This window comes from Ambystoma mexicanum, chromosome 12 (assembly GCF_040938575.1).
Source record: "Ambystoma mexicanum isolate Mex_15411 chromosome 12, UKY_AmexF1_1, whole genome shotgun sequence".
Classification (NCBI taxonomy): Eukaryota; Metazoa; Chordata; class Amphibia; order Caudata; family Ambystomatidae; genus Ambystoma; species Ambystoma mexicanum.
In genome coordinates this window covers 1,085,938,029-1,085,961,509 of record NC_090936.1, presented here as the reverse complement: position 1 = coordinate 1,085,961,509, position 23,481 = coordinate 1,085,938,029, and the positions used below count along the sequence as shown (strand labels likewise).

Here is a 23,481-nt window from a genome sequence, read left to right as displayed (position 1 = left end):
GACGAAAAACGACACTGTATAATGTGATGTTTTGATATTGATTATGTATGTCCTAAAAAGTTACCAAAAAAAAAACTATGAATTGGCAACTAACACAAACAATGTTATTTTATCGTTGTAACGGGCACCTGGCAGATACAGGGATAGGCCCGGGGGAGAGCTGAGGTCACACTAACTCACAAACCTCACTCGCTCCCAGACAGATCAGCAACTCCCAAGGTCCTCCACCATAGTTTTAGGCTATAATTGTGTTGCTACCCTGCACCTCGCTGCACAAATCACATGCCCCATTTCTGAAGGCGCAAAATCCTTGCGTTCTGGTTTTAGTGATCGATTTGAGGGGTGTAAACGTCTTATGGTTGGTGGTCTGGGTTTGGACAGTGCCATCACATGCGCGGGGGTCACGGGATGAAAGCATGGCAAAGCTGTATTTCTCTTGTGGGGATCGTTGGAGGCTGGAGGGCCTTGCCATCTGTCCCGTGGGAGGGTACTGCCAAGAGGCGCTCTGCTCCCTTCTCATGAGCTTTCAGGGTGCCTTCTTTCCAGGGCGCGAGGGCCTGTAACTTTCTTAGAACAATGGAGGATTTTGTGTATTCTGTGAGACCCGGCTGGGGTGGGGTGATGTTCGCACTCATGTAAGGGGCCTATTGCTAACACACAAAATGCTGATCGCCACGCTTGGGCTTAACTTCTAAGATGGCTGCTTTTTGCCAAGATAGCATTTACACCCGCATCTACCATATAGTTTGTAATGCATGCACAAAGGTGATCGCGTACTGCATGGGGCGTCCCTTCCCAGGGACGGGAGACAGAACCTTTTTCTCCCAAAAAAACTTTCTTCCCCTTTAAATTTAGAGGTGCGCTGGGGTGCGGCCCAGGGAGCATGCGCTGCCCTGACTCCGCCCTCCGGTGCCACACCTCAGTCCCCTTTTCCGCATCGACGGGAACGGGCCGAATTAACCAGCGCTCCTGGGTTTGGCTTCAGCCATGTAATTCCACGCGCGGATACTTCTTCTCTTCTGTCTTTTTTCTTTTTATCATTCAGGTACTCGGTCCTCAGGCGTCACACTCCTCCCCGGCACATGTCGACTTCGGCTCTTTCCGACTTCAGATCCCCACCCCCATGGCCTCTGCCTACGTTGCCTTGGCCCAGACCACGGCTGGTAAGCTTGTACCTTGTGCAACGCGCTTTGCTCGAGAACTCTGAAGAACAGACTAGCCAGGTAGAGGGAGCTCTTCCAGATATCACCTCCAGAGGTCCTGAAGAACTTTGTCTATCATCGATCCAGGTCCAAGGTAGGGCTGCTCTTTTCTAGCGCACCCCGCAAGGGAGACTCCTTCACGAGTTACAGCTTGTTTTCAGCTCTAATGTCTGTGGGTAGTGCGTTCCAGGATTTAGCAGCAATGTAGGGGAAGCCTAAGCCACCAGCTTTGGCCCTGTTGATTCGTGGTATGTGAAGTTGGTTAGTGTATTGTGTTCTGGTAGGTCTTGCAGAGGAGGACTTGTTAATTGTCTGTGATAGCTATGAGGGTGCAGAGCGGATGAGGCATTTATGCGCGAGGGTAAGGATTTTGAAAGTGATTTGCTTTTTGACCGGGAGTCATTGAGCAGATTGTCTGGCTTGGGTGATATACTCCATTTTTGGGATACTGAGAGCTGCACAAAGTTAATTGTTCTGCGTGATTTGTAGTCTTGTGGATGAAAGGGGACTAAGAGTATGTTAGTCACTACGGTGAGTAACTTATAATGTATCGCCTAGTGGGGTGGGAAGACCCTCTCTCCTTCCCAACAATTTGAGGAATGCTGGAAGTCTACTAGACTTCGAAGGGATGCTCAACAGCAAAGTACTACATGATGTTTGACCTCTGCCATCAAGATCATCTGGTGTTGCCTCGTAGTTGACAGCTATGTCAACATTTTTGACATCAAGCATTTCCACATCGAGAATTTAAAAATTGATAAAACAACAATGAAGAGGATACCCAAGCCAGTCACTTTAATAACAACTGAAGAAGATATGGGTCTGGAGCTTCAATAAAATCCTTCTAAACTGGTCTTGGCAATGCAAAAAAAGAAAGGCCTACTGCAGAGGAAAACCTCTTCTCGTAGGAACTCCTCCCCTCCTGAAGCCCTTCACTTCCTAGGGACCCTACGTCCTATCTTACGGACACTTCTTCTATCTAATCCCCCCACCTCTCCTTCCCCAACTTTGGCTGTGAATTCGTCAGTAGACAATGTTTCAATCTTGGCTGGATACAAAAGATGGTGGCCACAATGCTCATTATTCTGGTGTTAACCCAAATAGGGGTAAGGGCGGTGTGAAAAACCAGAGGGTGTTTCACAACCTAGTCACTGGGGATCCTGTACTCGGGTGGCCAGGGAAAGGCCATTGCTTTTGAATCCAGTCACGGGGGGTTGACAAGCAACGAAGGATCACCTGGGTAGGGGGCCCTCGAGGAGTGGAGGAGAAGCACCTGATGGTGAGACATGGTAATCCCCCTTTTCCACAACCCATCTAACCACTATCCCTGCTTATTTTACGGGAAAACTACAGCTCCCATAATTCCTCCACACTTCACATTGACAACACTGCTGAGCCGAGGAAGATGAGGCATGAGGCAAGGAAGATTACCTCTACTGACTTGCAATGGCTGTGTCCCTTTAATGAGACCAGGCAGAGTCAGACACGTAATCCTTACTATACACACCTGCCACTTGTTAACAGTCCCTGTCAGGATAAAAGGTGGCACGTACAGGCACACTGTGAGCGAGGCTGGGTTACGAGAAGGAGCAGCTCTTTTGTTGCTCATGCTAACAAGGCTATGGAAGTTGTGAGGCCAAGGGGCTAATCGGCAACTGCGAAGAACGAGAGAGTGAGCTCGGGGAGAATTCCACACTTTTTCGAAGCTGTAATTGAAACCGAGTGGGAAGGAGAAACTTTCAAGATGCTTCAAAGTAGTCAGCTAACCTCCCTGGTGAACGACGGAGTTGGGTAGGAGCAGAGGAGGCATTGGTAACAGCCTTGACTGCTACATGAACAGCGTTGAAGAGTGAAGCCTAATTAACACTCTGGTGAGTTATCGAAGGCAACAAAAGCCTGGTTTGTGTTAAAAGCCAAAGTAACGGTAACCAGGAGTTGAAGGTTGAGCGTGTGCCGATAAAACGTGTAATGGAAAGGACAACAGTTGAGTGATAAAGTATACAAAGTAACAGAGTGGGCCTGCAAAGCGGAATCGCACATTCAAAGGTCGAGATGGAGTAATCTACCCCTGAGCAGAGGCAGGAAGAGTGAGAAAAGAGGAGGCATATGAAGGTAAAGAAGTGCTTTTGCACTCACAGTGAGTTGTGCCATTATTCTTCTTCTTCTTCCTCCTCCTTCTGTAAGAAGAGATGACACAGGTCCAGGCTGGACGAAGCTGATTTTTTGACTCAAGCTAATGTGTTAGTGTATCTTTTTCTAATAAGCACACCTCTGAAGAGGAGAGGCTGGAAGTTAAGAAACCATTTTGGACATCATTTTTAAAGGCCTTGACACGTATGGCTTTGGTGTCGACGACAGGGTTGGGGTCCACAGTGCCTGTGACGGCAGGTTGAGGCACTCGGGGAGGTTGCTGTACACTCTAGCGTGGCTCCCTCATTTCCAATATCCAGTCGTTCAGCTTCTTGTCCTGGTTTTGAGACTTTGGTGCTGACCGAGGTGGACTGAACAGCACCTTTGTCATCACCTAGCAGCTATGCTCTTGAATCTAGTGCCAAATGTTTCAGTTTCATGCAGTCCATCTTTAAAAGGGGGGAGGGGGAAAGGGGGGTAGCCCTTTCCCCATGAGTTGGAAGCCTTCTTGTTGCCGGACCAGGCCCCATTGCCGGACTTCATAGCTGATGAGGCTGAGCTTTTGGGCTTGGCGAGGGATCTTCATGATGCCAGTTTCCTCACACTCCCCCCTGACCTAGAGATGCAGCAGGCGTCTCAGTATGGTGACCCTCATGCCCAATAGAAGACCACCAAGAAGGTGGCAACCTTGGAACCCCATCAAAACCCCTAGTAAGTTATGAGCTCATAGACATTCTGGATAAGGGGCCGTAGAGTGAAAGTGTTGCCATTTATTGCAGTTATCACTCCTGTCCTTGCACTGTGGCAGGCTACTTTTTCACACTGGCAGTCAACAATGAGGCCCCATAAAAGTACAAGCCAGCTCCTGATGCTCAAGCATTCATTTAGAGACACCCTTTTCTGGAGAGTCTTGTAGTTCCAGTGGCCAAAGCCAACCTGAAATTGGATTTTGCTGCCTTGCTTTTTCTTCCAGAGAGATATCAGAAGAAGATTGATGCTTTGCGAAGAATATTGGCTTTGGGTAGCATAACTGTGAAGGAGGTGAACACCTCTTTTGCTCTGGTGAAGTATAAGCATGTGTTATGCACTGTTACTTTGGAGGCATCTCTGCAGTTGCTGGAGGGAGAGATCAGGGACAGCTTTCTGGATATGGCAGCCAATAATAAGGATGTGGTATGTCGAACACTGCAGGCTCGTCCTAAATGGAGCAGATTGTCTCATACGATGCATTGGAATGGGGTCTGTATTGCAAAGGTTTTGCTGGCTCAAACTTCGAGCATTTACCCTTGATGTGCAATCTAAATCTGGACATGCATTTTCATGTTGTTAACTTGTATGGGTCCAAGGTTGATGAGAGTTACGGTGACTCTAAGTTAACGCCTTGCCAGGTGAGCAACAGCCTTCATCTTTTGCCGGCCCCTTTGCTCATGTATCCAGAGGTTGAGTTTTTCAGAACTTTAACTCATTTGCGCACAGAAAGACAAAGGCTTCTTCAAGCAAGCATGCTCAAAGGTTGTATGCCCTACCTGGCAGGAAGAGGTGTGCCTCCAAGTGCCAGTCTTCTGCATATGTGCCTTCTGCTCCGAAACCTCTTTGAGGTTTGTAGATTAGCCTTTATCGAGGAATGGCAGGCGATCTCCTTTGACAACTGAGAGCTTCAGTTGTTCAGGGCAGTTTATTGCTTCCCTTTTTTCAAGCATCCACCAAATCAGTGCTCTTTACTTCCCTTCTGGCACCTGGAGCTTGCAAGCTTGGTGGAGCTGGCCTCTCATTTGGCCAGGTTTGCTGTAGAGGGTGAATTCAGAGATGGCGGGTAAGGGGGAAGAGGGGTACACATGGTACTCTTGATATTTTCTGGTCCTAAAGAAATAATCTCCTGTTGACACTCCCAGCCTCTCACTTGGCTCCCCTAAAAGGAGTCCACTGTCACAGCACCTCTTAAGGCTGTGTGGACATACAACCGAATCACCCTATCCAAACTTCATTGTATTCCTTTCCAAGCCAGGTTACTTTTCAAGATGCATGTATCCGCTTCAAAGCAGTCACGAGTAGCAAACCAGTGTACCCGGCAACTAACCTCACACAGGAAATCGATCAACCGGCTTGAACCATAACTCGTCTGCAAAGAGAGGACGCGCAAACAATCCTGAACTTGACACACACCTATCTTCTGGAACTCCATGCCGTTATCAGCTCGGAATGCTCCTACAATTCTCCAGTTTCGAAAAGCTCTCAAAACATGGCTTTTTCAGCAACACTTTACCAATGGATAATCTCAATGAAGGCACAAGCTGCAACTCAAAGTACTGCACTACTGTTAAAAGATGCCAGCCCAAACGCTGGCTTACCCATGCCTTCTACAGTACTCTGCTGTTCTTCAGTGATGTCTGTGATTTAAACAATAAAATAAATCATTTGGGTTGGGACTTAATCCCATCTGAGACCTCAGTGGCTTGAACAAGATGAGTCTTGTCCAGGATGTTGACTCTAAAGGGGATTATCCAGACTATGCAGAGCCAGGACAAGTCGGTGTCGCTGGACCTACAGGATGCTTCTTTCCAGGTGCTGATCCAGCCAAAGCACAGGAAGTTCCTGATGTTCGTGTTTGGGATATCCATTATGATTATTCCTTTCAGGCTTATCTTTGCCCAACGGTCTTCACCAACCGGATGTCAGTAGTGACAACTCATCTCTACGGGGGGACAGGATTCTAGGTATTCCCTACCTGGATGAATACCTCCTTTGGGGTCATTTGCTGGAGCAGACATCTGAACACCTGGGGGCCATCTGTCAACTTTTAATAGTTTGGGGTTCTCCCAGAAATTTTAGAAGCCTTCAATGTCTCTGGTGAAAAAGCCTCCAGTTCATTATGGCCGTCTTGGATGCTTGGCTGGGTGGGGAAGTCTCCTCCTCGCCCTTCTATATCCTTCCCATGGCTAGTCAACAGCATCTGTCAGGTGGTCACTCTTTTAGAATTCGTGCATGCTGCCAACATCTGCCTTTCTCCGCATCCTGCATTTTTCTTTTTAGGGTTTTAGGCCTGGTTAACAATGCTCTCTCTGCAGTAGCTGCAGAGCAGCCAATGGTTTCAATTTTCCGGCGAGATGTCGGATCTTCTCAGGCTCACTGAGTATGTATAGTATATATTTTGACAGCGCAAACCTAGGATACACCATGGTGCTATTGGAAGGTTTTCAGCTCTTACCTAAACTTAAGGAGACTTGGAGCATTCCCGGTTGTTGCTTGGATAGAATTCCTGAGTACTGGATCATATCATGAGGACAACTGTTTTCTAGCTTACTCCTTGTGAGCCAATCTAGTTTCCACTCTGGTGGTGTTCTTACTGTGAGATGACTCTGGGGCGCCCAATGTTTTTAGTTTGGCCATCAGGATCTTTGGTGGTGGCCTCGCTGAGACATTGTTGGTGGGAGCACGATTATGGCATCTTTGGCCAGATGGGAAACTGGTCAGGTATATCAAAGTGAGCAGGATTTGCACCCAAGCAGAGTGATCTTGCCACATCAATCTATTGGAGCTGTGAGCCATCAGACTAGCGCTGATGACTTTCTTGCCCTCCACCCAGGGGACAAATGTCCTGATCTTGACCGACAGTATGATGGCCATCTACTACCTCAACAAGAGGGGGGAATTGTGTTAATTGTCCCTATACAGGAAGGCCATGCAGCTTTGGCTCTGAAGGAGGGCATCTCTGTCTCGGAAGCCCATCTGGTCAGAACAGGATATGAGTGGCAGGGCTCCATCTCCCCTAAGGGGGAGATTTGCCTAGGGGTCTTTTCAGAGATGTTTGTTCTTGGGGGAACCCCTCCAGTCGATCTTTTTGCAACATATTACAACAGAAAAGGCAACAGCAAAACCACTTTGAGTTCTCCTCGCATGCTTATCCGGCCAGAGGAAGAGTCTGAGTTCTGGGACAGATGGATGGAGGTTACCTCCGATGCCTTGGTCCTCCAATTAATGGAGCTAGGTTACTGCTTGCCCTTTCTCAGAAAAAGACTCAGACAGAACAACACTGAGTCCTCGTCAACCGGAACCCAAGCTCCAAGGAGTAACTGAGGTCCCAGCTGATGAAGGGTTGGAGTGGAGGAAATACCAGCAGGAGAGAAAGGTTTGGGTTGGCACGCAAGCTACTTCCTGTGTCCAAGAAAAGGGGAGAACTCCATCCCATCCTCGATCTCAGGGCCTTGAACAAGGTTCTGAGGAAGGACAAGTTCAGGAGGGTGATGCTGAGCTTGATTCTCCAGACTCTATAATCCCATGACTGGCTTGTGTCGCTCAACCTTCAGGATGCCCATTTTCACATGCATATCAATCAGAAGCACAGGCGATTCTAGAGGTTTGTCAATGGGGATGCTCATTACGAGTCAAGGTGCTCCTTTATTCAGACCTCCCGGCCCAGGGTGTCCTCCAAACTAATGGCACTAGTGGCGGCGCATCTCAGGAGGTTTGGCATCTTCATATTCCCGTACTTGGAAAACTGGCTGAGCAGAAGTCGCTCTTCAGAGCAGGTTTCAAGGCCACTCGAGGACACTTGTTAAGCTACACAGTTTTGGCTTCTCCCTGTATTTACAGACATCTCAGGTGGCTCCTACACAGAGGCTCCAGTTTATTGGCACAATCCTTGTCACTCAGGAGGGAAAGCACCCCCCACCCTACCCCCCCACCCCGAGGAGAGGGTCGCCAGCATCGGGTAATCTCGCTATCTCAGTGCGCCAGCAGTCTCCCGGGCATCAGATTTTGTCTGCCTTTTGGGCCTCATGGCTTCCTGCATTATTCTGTTGCCAGAGACCAGGCTCCCAATCCCTACAGTGGCTTGTCAGGAGCCAGTGGTCGCAATATTGAAGATGATAGATGTCCTCTAGATTTCGAAGGCAGTTGCCAGTGACCTCTCTTGGTGCGCAGCAAGGTCCACATGATAGGAGAGCCATTTTGGGCCACTTGGCGGAGGTGCAAGTGTTCACGGAGGGTTCGCTGAATAGCTTGGGTGATAACTGCAGGGACCTTTAGGTTAGTGGCCATTGGTCCCCGGACAGAGTCGCTGGCGCATCAATCTGCTGCAGCTGCGACTAGTCGGGCTCGCCCTAACGGCACTTGTGCCATCCCTCCGGGTTAAGCATGTCCTTATCCTGATGGACAACACAGTGGACATGCTCTACCTCAGCAAGCAAGGGTGTGTGCAGTCATTGCCCCTGTGCAGGGAGGCCATGCGGCTGTGGTACTGGCTACTGGAGAAAAAGTTCTCCATCTCTGCAGTCCATCAAACAGCGGTGGAGAATGGGTTACTGGACGCTCTGAGCAGGCAGAGTATGGTCTCTCGCGAGTGGGAGATTTGTCCAGAGGTCATTATAGAGATAATCTCTATGTGGGGAACCCTGTCAGTTGGACTGTTTGCCACATTGGAAAACATGAAATGCAGACAGTTATGCTTGAGGCAATTTCTCCGATGGAGGCATTTGGAGTTGCAGTCATAGTGGAATGGTTCTTCCGCCTTCACTATGCATTTGCCCTGATAAAAGTTATCCCATCTGTTCTCAGGAGGTTGAGAAGATTCCATAGCTGCCTGATCCTAATCCCCCTGGATTGGGTGAGGAGAATATGGTACCCGGACATTCTGGAGTTGGCCGTTTGCCCACCTTCCTGGCTTCCCCGTAGACCTGACTTCTTGTCCCAGTCAAAGGGTTGTGTGCCTCACTCGAATAGTCTCTCAACATACATACATGGCTCTTGAAAGGTTAAGGTACGAAGATTGGAACCTGAATGATGAGACTTTAGAGGTGATGCTGGTTGCGTGTAGATCTTCCACCTGGTCTAATTATTATTTATTTTATCGATTTCTTTTAGTTTTCAGAATCTCACTTTGACAGAAAAAACATACTTGCACCCAATCTTCATTTTCCTTGTATAATGGTACAACATTAAAACCCCAAAATGTAACGTAAAGCCACCCTCCCCAACTTTCCCTCCCCCTTCCCGTCTGAATTCTACCATGCATTCCTCTGGTTTCCTATCAACGTGCTGCTTCACAGTAGGCATTGAGAAGAATCCACTTATATTCATATGTCCTATTCAGCAAATTTGTTATGCACAAAGTAGTGGGGTGTCCCTCACAATGGTTGGTCATCCGAGCGGTTAAAACAGTGCGCATCTGTAACAATTTGATGGATAATTTGGGAACATTCTAGCCAATCTTGCAGGTGTTAAATATATTCTGTGTAGTAAATTGTACTGCTTCAATTTAAATCTGGCGTTTCTCTCTTTTGTGAGCATTCAAGCTTTTTCCTCGAGGCCTGTCCTTAATTACAGTGTACAAATCTTCTTCCCTTTCCATTTTAATCTGGAGGTCACTCTCGCTACATAAAGCAAGCAATTTTTTGTACAGTTGCGATACCATCCCAACTCATCTGAAATGGTATACTATTTAGCTAGTAATTCATTAGTATGCAGTTTTATTGTGATAGCCATTTTTTCCTGACACTTTTCGTTACATCCGAATATGTTAAGAATTGTCCCACTAGCAGGTAGGATCCATCCTCAATTTCCTTAAATGTCAATAGGTTCTCATTCTCAAAAACCTCTCCCCATACCCCAATTCCTTTCTCTTCCCATAGTTTCAGCCTCAGTCCCATTCTCATCCATTACCGACAGATGTTGTGTTAACAGGATATTTGGCGAATGTGTTTCTTATGCCCAACTTTTTCAGCGCTTGCTACCACAGATTCCTCCCTAGTTTGCATAGCATCGGATAGTCTGTGTTTTTTAAAATTCCATCCATAAAGCTTCCTTCATGCTATGCTGTGGAATTTGGCAGCCCATTGGCCTCATCGGAGTTCTCAACAGTTAGCTATTGTGCTACATATTGCAGCTGCACTTCTATATAATAAAGCTCAAAATCAAGGACTTGCAGTCCTCCCCTCTCATAAGGTCAGTTTAGAGTCCGGAGCGCTATTTCCTTCCTAGAATTTGCCCATAACCGTTCCCTTATTTTATTGTGTAACGTAATAAAGTGTTTTCGGGGGATCTCAAATGAGATATTGGTATAATAGTAGAGCATCCTAGGTAAGAGTATAATTTTCAACAGTGCTGTCTTTCCCATCAAAGAGAGTTTTTCCCCGAGTTCTATCGACGGGGTCATCCTATGTCTTATCTATATTATTTCAACTCGTATCTTGCATCACGTAATTGTCCACCCAGCTCAGAGGCAAATCTCCTCCTATTGGGCTTGATTTCCTACTCAACACTTCCAAAGTAAATGGGCAGGATTTATTCCAAGTTATCTTATGTGGTAGATCAGAAGAACGAGAGACTGTTTTTTGTCATTCTTGAAACAGATGTATTAAATAAGTAAAAAGGCCTCACTGTCCCTAATCTTTGTAGTTTCCCTACCTAACAAAACTAACTAGGGTGCTTGTCTATTGTGAAGTCCAAAACAAATAGTCTGTCCTGTGTCATAAAACTCAGCTACACTGACCCTACCACTAAGACAAATGACTAAAGTCCAAGAGAATGCCTCCCTTCTCCTGGTTAGGCTTCCTCAGCGTTAATATCGAAGTCGTAGATATTTCTTGGCTATTTCTTGTATTAGGTTGTTGTTCTTTTAGAGGACTTTTCCAAGTCTTTGATTACCCTGTTCCTTGGGATTGAACACTTCTCCTTCTTGAAGTTCCTGATCTTTCTCTAATTATGTTTCTCTCAAATGTCTCTGAAAGTCTCTTTCTCTAGTAACTCTGATGCAATCACATCACACCCCTCTTTAAATTGTTCTGCTTCTCCTTATTTTTGTGTCTTTAGCTGTTCCTGAACAAAATATCTGTTATCAGGATTTTCTTTCTCCTCCTCTTTGGGCCCAGTATAAAATACCTTCACCATTGTACTTGCTCTCTTGGCCATTTCTTGTACTACTGTAACGAGTGAGAGGACTTTTATAATGACTTTTCTTATCTTGGCTTTCTTTAGTATCACTTGGTACGAGTAAGATAGGTCCCATGGTAGGTTTCAGTCTCTTGCTTCGTTATGCTCTCTCACATATCACTTGGACGAGATTGAGGAGTCCCATGATTTATTTCACTCTCCTGTGCATCACTGGGACAGGTAGATAGGGCCCTGTGATGCATTTCACTCTTTTGCTTTTCCTTTGTTTCACTGGGATGAGTAGGATTCCAGTACTCGTTAAACCTGTGCTCCCTCCCAGGTCTCACACGATCCGAGTTACCTTTCTTCCTACGGCTCGAGTCACTGGGCCTGCAAGCAGGATAGTGACTTCTCCTTCTCTGCTCAGGATGGCTTCCACCTTTGCTTCACTTCTCTTTACTTCTTTGCGGCTCCACAGGACCAGCATTGCAGAAGTCTCTGCGTCGTTAACGGACTGTATAGTCCACCCCTCTTCGGTCATGCCATTACCTACGACTGGTTGTTTCTTCCCCTTCTCTCCTCTTCCAGCTCTTTGGGCTCCTTGCATACGCAAGCTGGTTTACTCCTCTCTGCGGAGGTTAACCCAACCCCCTTCGGATTCCAGGACGCTGCCGATTCGAAACTCCTGGGCTTCGCTTCTCATTGGGAATGGTCCTTCTTTCCTTTTCATGTTCTGTTGCTGAATCCTCCCCAGTGGAGTATCGTAGTCCTTTTCTTCTTTCCACTGCACATTCTTAATTATTTTCTACTCTTCTTCGTTATAGCTTTCTTATTTTGTAAGCAAGCTCATGGTGATCGTTATTAGACGCTCATTCTTCTTCTTCTCAGTATTTTTGCCAAACATTTCTTCAAGTCTGACTTTGGAACTCATGGCACAATAACAAACAGTGGCTTTGTCTGTTAGTTCTTGTTGGAGCCTTGATGTTGCTGTTGGTACAATTGGGAGGGCATTAGGGAGTTCCTTTGCAGAACGGGAGTCCTTGTCCCCAAGAGGGGAGTCTCTCCTTGTGAGATCTCGCTTGCCGCCTCCCGTAGGGGGAATATTGCGTAGCGAGCTCACCTCCATAGTCTCACAAGGAAAGACTCCCCTTTGGGGAGATGTGACTCAATCCCACGACTAGTCACACTTAATACCTGATATTGTGCCAAAGTTCTCAACAACTCTTAAAATGTGTGACAGATTAATTTCAGGATTATTAATAAATGAGTACATCATCTGCATACATGGAGACTAAGTGATGTATCTCCCCAACTACTATAGCTGCATCCATAAATTCCATCCAGAGGAATGCTGCCAAGGGATCCATGGCCACGATGAACACTGGCGAAAACGAGCATCCTTTGAATTAATAATCCATTCTTTGGAAGTGGTCAGACCTATTTAAGGAACCCTTCCCCCATTCCAAATTTGCACATCACGGCTTACATCCAATCTCTGCATACAGAGTCAAAGACCCTGACAACATCCAAGATGCCACTGCATATTTTTCACTTCTCTCATTTGTTTGGGAGATAACATTTTGAAGTCTCCTCAAATTATGTGAGGTATTTCTATTCATTATAAATCCTGTCTGGTCAGGATGTATTAGCAGAGGTAGCACTTTCTGCAGTTGCCTGGACGATATTGTTCTCAGAATTTCGATATGTACATTGAGCACTGATAAGCGTCTATATGACTCATAAAGAGTGGGGTCATTGCCTCTGTTAGGGAACTCAACAGTCACTCTTTTTCATAGGAGATATTAAGAGTCTCTAATATTTTCCCAGTTAGTGTCTGTTTATACATTTGGTAGAATTCTCAAGCAGCCCGTCACTACCTGTTTGCATGGGGTGCTGCAATATTATTGAAATCTCTTGTTCAGTTATAGGGGCTTTCAATTCCTCAATTCGATTCTCTGCCAATCTGGGTAGATGTTATGGAGAGTATAACAGGTTTCATCCACCTTCATCTGCATTTTTGTACCATATAGCTTTTCAAAATAGCAAGCAAATACATTGTTAATCTCAGATCTGGCATCACCTCTCTCTGCATCCGTCCCATATCTTAATAATGCTTGTTTTTGGATCATCTTTTTTTCACATATAGGCAAGAAGTCTGCCCGACTTCTGCCTGTTCGGGCAGTCTCTCTGTATATCATGACGATTTGCTCGGTATTGTCACTTCTCCCTAAAGGCGAGCCCTTTGCCATGAGGCTAGGCAGGTGCAGACGCTACCCAATAGTCCCCTACGGGTGGTATAATGCGAGAGGACCTCATGGGAAGGGACTCCCCCTTCTGGGGATAAGGATGATCACCTTGGCTGAAACGCATAACATCACTCCCTCACATGACTTGGTTCTCCCTCAATTTCCAACCACTGTATTGATAGTAAACCAATGTATTTCTGTGAGACAAGGAATAAAACTAAGATAGAAAGGGCTAGGACGAAGAAGAACATAGAAAGCATAAGGATTATTAACTGTCCTGGTACTGATACTGGGTGGCTCACAGGTGGCATGAGGAATTGCAATGGGCCATTGACAGCGCATAATGATTACTAACTGTCATGGTACTGAGACTGGGTGGCACACAGGTGGCATGAGGAATTCCAATGAGCCATTGACAGCAGGTGTTGATGTTACACTGGGACGGAGCAAGCCCCATAAGAAGGAAAACGAAGGAGGGCTCAAGGTCTTCACCTTCCGCCCTGGTCAGAGAACTCTGGAGTTTAGAAGTAAGTGGTCGACCCAAGAGAAGGATTTTGTAGAGAACCCCTGCAGGAAGCTGAGATATTCTGTGACGGGTCCAGCGTCAGCAGGACCAAGGTCAGCTGCAAATAGGCGAGGAAGTGCTATGACCTTCAGGAGGCGGTGGACCACGTGGTCACCGAACGGTGCAGAGACTGCAAGAAGCCTCAACATGCGGAGCCACTGCAGAAGCACAGAAAAAGCTGGAGGAAGCGGGAAAGAGACCGATCCCAGTCCCCGTAGAGACCGGTGCCGTGCAAGCAAGTCCCAGAAGGCAACAGGAAGCACGAGCGGACCGGTAGGGACGTAAGGGGAGTTAAGAGGTCTCAGCTTCAGGCCAGGGCAAGTGCTCCAAAGGTCTGGGACCCGAACAGCAGTAAAGAGTGCAACCAAATTAATCTTACTCGTACCAGTGGCAGGGATAAGCCCACTGACCACCAGGGAAGGGTCTGGGACCCTAAGATAAGTAAGACTTGGAACTTTGTTGATTCTGTGGAAGAGTGCCAATACAAAGCCTAAGTGAGAACAAACTCTCACACACCAGGAGAAGGGAGTAATTCTCCTGGTGGGCAAATCAAAGCCAGTCAAGTACACTGAAGAGGCGCCAGACGGAAGGAACACAGTTTTACTTAGCAAGGACAAATGCTTTCAGACGAGATGATCAACTATTTAATGCCTTCTCCTGGTCCAGGTTGGGGTGGGCAATAGCAAAGCAGTCAGTCTCACACTAGATTGTTTTATGCATTGCATAGTGCTATGAAAATGCATGAAAGGAAGTGCTGCAGGGATTGAGGGCCCACTCCATCAGGGACACAACAGCATCTCCTGCCCTTCAGAGGGGCGTGCCAGTGAGGGAAATCTGTTGCGGCGCAATCTGGGCCTCATTACATACTTTTACTCGACATTACAGCTTGGTCCTAGACCGTGGCAGGAAACCTTGTTGGATGGGCGGTACTGCAGATTTTCCACGTGTAGCTTCACCACTCCACCTGGTATGGCTTTGGGAGTCAATCAAGATGTGGGAGAATGCAATCCCTTGAAGGAGAATCTACGCACCAGTGTTTGTTCTATGGATTCTTCTCCCACAGGTTCTTCATCTCCCTCCCTACCTGCCCATCTATGGAAGCTATTGTTGCACTTGCTGATGTATCGCCCATGTTCATTCTCCTTTTGTGGATGAGCAATGATATAAGAGTTGGGCCTCCAACGTTGTCGGGGGATCTTTGGGACTTTTTGGATAAATAGGCATTTACAATTTCTGTGAAAGAGATTAATCTATTTTGCTTTCTTTTCCATGTGTGGGATCTTCCTTCGAATGCCGAGCATGGTGGGAAGAAAGTGTGGAAATGAGGCGTAGGGGTTGTAAGGAAGGCATGGTATCAAATTAAGACAGACACAAGTGACCATAGTTCAAAGGTGTGTATTGAACTATAACAAGGGTTTGATAAATGCCCATCAAATCCTAAATCTGAAATGGGAGCAAGCTATGACCATCAGATGATAACGCAGTCCTAGTGGAGTCTCGAAAAAATAAAATGGGCCTTTACTAAAAAAAAATGGCCAATCATTACCGCTAAATACAAATAGTGAGATAATGTTCATGAAAACAAAGTGTTCACTAAAAAAGTCGGGATGTTCTGCCATTGACCGCCCTTCCCCACGTTTTCAGCATGGGACAAGTCGGTTCACTTGAGCATAGCACACTCTCTGGCTTCTGAGACACAAGACACAGTAATATTGCCAACATCAGTGCCATCCGTGCCCAAGTCTCTTAAGTTATCAAAGTCTCTTGTTTCAGAGGGCCTGATGTACAAAAACAAAGTTCCTTTATAAATACTCAAGTCAGGTGAGTTACTCTTCACCTTGCATCCCCCTCAGCCAGGCTCAGATCCTCTACTCCAATGCTTATAGAATACCTTTTCTCTGGTGACTCATGGTTCACCCTGGATCCCCCTCATGCAGACTCGGATCCCTTTTACACAATTAATCTCCCTCAGCCGGGCTCGGACCAATTGCAGTTCGTATAAATTATCGTACACTTTCAAATGTGTTTAGCTTGACCTGTTGCAGGACCACTTCGATTTCAGAGTTCACTATTTTACACGCTGTTCGATACCTAACAGAGACCTTCCAATGAGCACCCATGTGGTCCTGGACCACTCTGTATATGGTATCTAGCTTGGTTTCAAAAGTTCAGTCACTCCTTGGATATTCAGTTATATTTGCGTCACTCATCACATATGCCTCACGCTCTGTTCTTTGCAGATTTCTTCATACAATATTGCTGCTTGCAACCTTGGTCCTACCACAGATGGTCTGCTATCAGTCTCCCTGACTCAACGGCTGTGCTGACTTTACTGGCGCTGCTTTGTTGTTGGAGCCAAGGACAGTACCACATTAACAATCGCTTCTCCCCGCCTCGGCTGAAGATGCGGGAGAGCCCCGGGTACCTTCAACACACAATGCACCTTTCTTCAACTTTAATTCCCATTCTTATGTTTTCTTATTATCGAGGGCTCTTGAAAGTAGGGGTTATTCTCCGAAAAGGTCAAGGGTACTTCCCTCCTTGAAACCCTCTCTGGTCTTGCTGTCTTTCTCCTCGTATTAAACCGCCATCTCGGAACTGCTGCTTCCTTGTGTGTTTTGCCTTGCTCAGCGTGTGCTTTCGTGCTCCGCCTTTTATCCACGCGGGGCAGTGTGATGGAAGTAAGGCATGTGTAATGATCAGTAATTGCCTGGCCCTTGCGTTGGGACTTGTCAGGTATACGGCTCGAATGTCAGTCCGTTTTCTCTCAGTGAGCTGTCCATGAGAAAGTCATGTCAGGAAAGGAGGCGGGGGTTGAGTTCCTAACTAGCCTACCTGGTACGATGGGGAAAAGGTGTTAAAGGGAAGGGGATACCGTGTCTCACCGTCCGGTGTCCCACTCCCAAACAGGTGATCCTCCCGCACTGGTCCACCCACAGGAACTGGATCCTAAAGTGATGGCTGTGCCCTGGCCACCTGGATGAGACATCCCCGGGGACTAGCGGGTGAGACACCTTCTGGTTTCTCCCAGGGTATAGTGCATGCATTAAACGCGATCGCTGATGTTGCGTCCTGAGTTTAGGGGTGATGCGGTTGAGGCATGGAGAAGCCAAGGAGACAACGTCAAGACCCATTTAAGCTCCCCTGTCCAATTGTTTCAAGCAGCTGATGCTGAGTGGATAATCAAACAAGATGAGGAATCTGTGGGAGATCAATCCATAGAAGGAACATTACTTGTAAGTCATTTCTCCTTTGATCATTAGGGAAATGGCACTCCTTTGCTGAATGCACTACAATTTACCAACATTTTCTGGAGGATGGACCCCATTTTCTTTTGTTCTGTCATTTTGAGTTGTCTTTGGCCTGTTCATCCACTTTCTATGCATTACTTGGTTGGGAGTTGGCAGACTCTTTTTGACCAGGTTACATGGCTTTTCATGGGTGGTTTCTTCTATCATCAGTGTTTGGTCTAAGCTTAGGCATTCCACCAACTGTTTCATTGATTTGATTTGTTTATTTGTAATGTGTCGGTAGCCCGCAGGCATCAGGGCGCAGAGAGACCGATTCATGTTAGGCAAAAGATAGATGGACAGCTAGAAGGTGGCACGTTATTTGAAGAGAGAGGTCTTCAAATTGTTCCTGAAAATTAACAGATTTGGCTCTGCTCTCAGATTAACAGGAAGATTGTTCCACTGCTGAGCAGCACGGACCGGAAAAGATTTCCCAGCACCGGTAGTACGGGATGCCTGAGGTATCTGTAACTTGCCAAGTGTTTGAGATCTTAGTGCCCTATTAGAGATTTATCGTGTTAACTTGGCTCTAAGATATGATGGAGCCTCTCCATATAAGCATCTATGAACCAGAGTCATGGATTTGAAGAGGATTCTATCCTCTACTCAGAGCCAGTGGAGGGATCTTCTGGCCTCTGTCACATGGCTTCTTCTATCAATCCCTTTTTATGATCCGAACTGCATTGTTCTCCATTATCTGGCTTTTATTGATGCTTTTTTTAGGTGCTCCCAGCAGCAGTTGCCGTAGTCAAGGCGTGCCAGTATAATGGCCCTGGCTATTGTGGGTGCATTGTTTTCTGTTAGTAAAGGGCGTATGGCTCTGAGTAGCCTGATATAATATGCGTTATTTTTATGAAGATAGTTGGTTTGGGATTCTGATCCCAGGGACGCATCCAACATCATCCTGAGTGTTTTCACATGGGGGACCACCTTAATGCATGAGTCATTGATAGTAAATTCTTCGAAATCTTTACCAAGCTTACCCCTCACTTGACTGGAACCGAAATTCATGAGTTCGGTTTTTTGCTGTTCAAGCACATCCAGTTGTCTTCCATCCATTTGTCTATCAGGTTGTAGATGGTTGTAATCTTTTCCTTATCTATTTGATAATCTCCCTCCAATTCAAACACCAGCTGTGTATCATCGGCGTAGTTAGTAGCCAGGGCTGCCTTTGAGCTCCCCACTGTTTTCTCCAAAACTTGTTGTAGAAGTGTGTGGTCGACGAGATCAAAGGCAGCACTTGGGTCCAAAAGCATTAGGATCCCTGTTTTGCCATTATCTATTATGGAAAGCATGCGTGTTTGGAGAACCAACATTGCGGTTTCCGTGCTATGAGCAGCACGAAAGCCCGACTGTTGCTCATGCAGAATATTGTTGGCTTCCACATGTGCCTGCAATTGTCCCGTAGCAATTTTGTCCATGATTTTCAATACAAAATTGGTATTAGTGATAGGATGCATATTACTAGGATCTTTAGGGTCCAGACCTGGTTTTTTTAACAGCGGTGTAATGGTCATCTTTGTTATGGCTTTAGGAATCTTACCGTCATGGAAAGGTGCATTAATTATCTTGGATAGCACTGGAGCGAACAGTTTTGTTTTCCACGATAGTTTTTGGGGGTGGGGAGGAGGTTCAATTTTCCGTGCAGGAAGATGGTTTCATTTTAGCCAGCACCTTCACCATCTCAGCCTCTGAGATTGGTCGAAAATTGAAATTGTCCAATTCATAGGGCTGTAAGTTAGCCGCGTTAGGAAGATGGAATTCCTTAACGGTTTCTCTGGCCAGGATGATGGCTTCACTGGCGCTTTGAGTTTTGTTTTCAAAGGCCTTTTTTTACAATTTCTCAATTCATGACATCTCTTGCTCGGTTTGGTTTAGGCTTGGTATGGTTGATACAGTTGCCACTTCTTCGTGTACAGCATTCTTACACGCTTTTTCAGAGGGTGCCTTACATTTTCTTACTGTAAACCATTGTTCACCTTTTTCTGCATGAGTTGAGCACTCTGCTCCCGTGATAATTGATGGTATGCCCTGATATCGTTAAGTGTGACTCTGGTCTTGTGCAGATTGGCCTTATGGTGGCGGTCTTGCAGTTAAGACTTGTTTGCAAAAGCTTTGCATCCATGCTCCTCCAATGTTCCTCACGGCTCTCCATCTGCGTCAGTTCACTGGATTCTTCTTCGAAATGTGCTTATTATCTTTCTGTTGTGGCTCTCCAGACACCCTCCCAATATTATTGAAAGGAAGTTTATCTTCCTTCCCGGTAGGTTAGGCACACAAACTTTTATACACATTTTTCTTATGTTCTTCATCACGTGCCATTGGACATTTGGTCATGAAAGTTAAACCCACAGACTTTCCATTAATCACTTTGTTGTATGCACCTTCGATACTTGTGCTGGTGTATCCATTTTTCTCTGAGATTTGACATGGTTATCTTAGAAAGTCTGGATTCCCTATTCTCTAAAAATGGTCCTGGTCCAGCCCCTTTTGAAGAACCCAATCTTAGACATGTCCATCCAGTTTTAGTTCAGTCACCATCCTCCCCAAGCTACTCCTTTTGGTATCCTTCATCCAGCTCAGCTAGTTTTCACGTCTGTGCTCAAAATGGAAAAAAGTGGTGCTCGAGCCCAGAGATAACACACTAATGGCTGACTTTTCAAATAACTTTTTTCTATGTGTGCTCCTGGACCGCTCTGTGGCATTCATCTAATTTGAATTTGAGCATCCTACTTTTGTGGTTATCCATCCCTGTGACCAGTTGCATTTCTCCCATAACTTTGGGATGTGTTTTGTCTGGGGAGCTCTTAGAAAGGGTCATGCAGCCCACTGGGCAAGGGCTAATCCCTGGCTCTTGGTGGAAGACGGTGTAGTTTAGATTGGCTGCCTTGTCTATTTGAAATTCTACCAAATGCTCCCAGTTAAATTATTCAGAAGCTTAATAAATATACTCCTTCATGGCCTCTTCTGCTGAATTTGGGAAAATGTCCATTAGAACAGACTCTACTGAGGCTTGGATCCCAGACTAAATATCTGCCCTAAGAGAAGAGCTTAAAAGGCCTACTCTCTTCTCCCTTGATTTTTCCCATCTTTGGCTTATTGCTCCAGCCCCTCTCTAGTGAGGTATATGTTGCAGGGGGCCTAAAGGCTATTCAGTCTGCGAGATGCGCACCCTATAAATGCACGTACGCACTTACTAAGTGAGCCACTGTGTTTCTGTATGAGAATTCTTACAATTAAATCAGTAAAAGCTATTCTACTTGGGTACGGACTGCAGTCATTTCAGAAACACTGTATTTGGATCAATTATTATGTTTTAATGCATGATGTGAGGTGGTGCGTTAACCCCATCCCGTTTATCACCCCACCCCACTCTGTTCTTGTTCAGGTTTTCAGTAATGTTTGATTTATTAGTGCTTTTGAGTTCTGGCTCCTCAGCGCCACCAATAGGCCAAAGCTATTTTATTGAAATACAGATAGGAGGGTGATGGGATTTGATGACACTCACCTAGTGGGTGTTTAGCTTGTTGCCCACACTTTGACAGCCCATGGCCATGCTAATCCCTGTGGCTGTTCCCACCCGCTACCTGCCCATAATCCCCCAAAACACATCCTTCTGTGATCTCTCTAAAATAGCTCTGTCATGCATTGACCACAAACATTGTGCCTTATAGGGCCAGCAAGTGTTATTTTAAAGCAGTTTTGCGATAGTATATGATTTAATTTCAACTGTAAAGGCGCTCCTGGTGTACAAAAACTGTCTTAAACATGTTTGCCTTCAGCCACTTGATTTTAAGGAACTGTTTCTCTTCACATCTGTTCCTTGAACGAAGGTCCTTTTAAAAAGAAATATTGGCAAAGTCAACAATTTTGGCTTGAATGTAAGGCACAGACATCATATTCCAATCTACTTACACCATTTCCAAGTGTTGGCATCTTGTAACCAGATATTACCATTATGGTAGTCCTTGGTACATGCCCATCACATGCCTAGACAAAGAACCGTTGGCCTTGCCAATGCTTGTTTAAGTATGGACCTAAAATTTAGATTAGACACTGTGCTTAGTAGGTTTCTGCAATATAAACACCTACTTTCAGATTTCAACACATGATTTTAAAATCTACAGAAAAGGGCAAACTCATACCCTTAGTTCACAAGACGCCTCGTTCCTTTCACGCAAGGACTTCAGAACCGCAGTTCAGACCCTATTAGCCTACCACATCAATTGGGGAAATGCCCTCCTTGGTGGCGATCTAGTTTCTCGCTTGGCCACATCTAGTGATGCACAATATGCTGCAACATGGCTCCTAAGAGGAGACAAGATATTCAACCACATTACTTCTATCCTATTATTCACTGGAACACCATACCGGTGGTAATCCGGACCGTGTCAATGGTTTGTAGTTTGTGAAGGAGCTATAGACCTTACTGTTCAGTCAATACCGAGGTGGCATCTAGCTTTCTGCATTCCCACATCATATCTCACACTGATGATCAGAGCTTCCTGTGTCACATATTGTATCCTTCCTCCCTTAATGTTGCCCTCAATGACGTTTTCAGTGCTCCACTGCTTCCTAGCTAGGCTTGCACTGTATAAAACAAATACAAACAATATACCCTCACCTGACAGGTTCAGAGTCATTACATCCCCAATAAGACATTGTTGGAACAATTCCTTTTTTTCTGCTACTTCTCAGCAATCTCAACATACTCTAGGACTGGTATAGTTATATAAAACAAACACCAGTCCTAGATTATGTGAAGATAGTGCTGGACAGATCGTGCTGGACAGTGGAAGAAAATAAAAATAGTTTCTACAACAATGTTAATTTCTTTCCTTCTAATGACTGGATAATTTGCTGATATCCTTCTTGCATATTATGTTTTTCTCTTCAATTAGTAACTTAAATGCCCTCATTATTTAATCATGTTTTTTCAAAAGTAAATATTTTTGTCATATTTTACTTCTAAATGTTGGCATAGTAACACTTGGAATTAGAACACTTATCAGCCAAGATTGATAGTTCTCCTCTCACAATATGGTCAATGTTACTGGGATCTGAAACTGTTGCTTCTCATAAGTGCTTGTGTGGCGACTAAGACGACAAGACTAAACAAAACTGTATTCCTCACTTTTGCCAAATGGCAATTTGCTGACCTTTTTGTGCCAAATTTTTCTGCAACTTTTTTTTACCGGAAATCTATATATGGTAGGTTTGGGTATGATAGTGGGTGCCCCCCCCCCGCACTCCCCTGCTGTTTGCAGTAGAATAAGTGAAACAATCTACAAAAAACATTTGGTAAGGTGCCATTTTGCAAAATAAATTGAGGAAACCTAATAGATCCAACAAAACACCTCAAATCATTAATGGATCACTTCAAATATGGTTAAAACCATTCACTTGCTTTGAAGCACATCAACACTTGAAATCTTTTTTCCCTACTGTATTTAGATTCTCCGGCCACTGGATTTTGAATCCTGATCCATTATCTTTGTTTTAGCTATTGATTTTCCATTTGTAGGCTACATTTGTGCGTTTGTGTGTGGGTGTTCTGTTTAGCAAATGAGGCAGTTTGGTGTTCCTTTCATGTTGAAATGTGATAAAATGCCTACTTCTGATTTGACACAGTATTAAAGATGTCTGACCTAAGTTGTATCTCATTCATGTTTCCCCAGAATAAACGCTGCCTCTATGTGTTTGGTGGACAAAGATCAAAGACCTACTTGAATGACTTCTTCAGCTATGACGTGGACAATGATCATGTAGAAATCATATCTGATGGCACGAAAAAAGACTCTGGCATGGGTAAGAGCAAAGAAGACGTTAACCTATAATTGTGCTTTTAGAGCGTTGCATATTGGATTCGTCCTGCTTCTTCAGAGAGGGTCTTAATGGAATTAGCACCCCGGGTTGCCAATCCAGTAAACTGGGTTGCTTAGAGCATTGTATTTTCATTCAATGAATGGGACACCACTGCTGCAGTCTGGTAATTGGGGTGGTTGGGGGTAAGGGGTGGAGGGGAGAGGGAAGGGATAGGTTGGGGGGGAAGATGGCGGGTGGGGGAAGAAGCCATCACGCTGCTCTCAACGCAGACTTACATCAGGAGATTCAGCCCGTGTTCCTTGCCTCCTGATTGTCTGCCTCCCCATGCCTGGTGCTAATCCAAATTAATGTTACTT

The 23,481-nt window shown here is 45.5% G+C and overlaps 1 protein-coding gene across 2 annotated transcripts in view; it reads left to right on the top strand.

The window, feature by feature from the left end:
- The window catches only part of MKLN1 (muskelin 1), a 1,341,339-nt gene that overhangs the window by 819,653 nt on the left and 498,205 nt on the right, over positions 1–23,481 (top strand). For both annotated transcript variants that reach the window (XM_069629634.1, XM_069629633.1), the window contains exon 12: positions 22,978–23,107. In XM_069629634.1, coding sequence (XP_069485735.1) covers positions 22,978–23,107 — 130 coding nt within the window. The remainder of the gene's footprint in view (positions 1–22,977; positions 23,108–23,481) is intronic.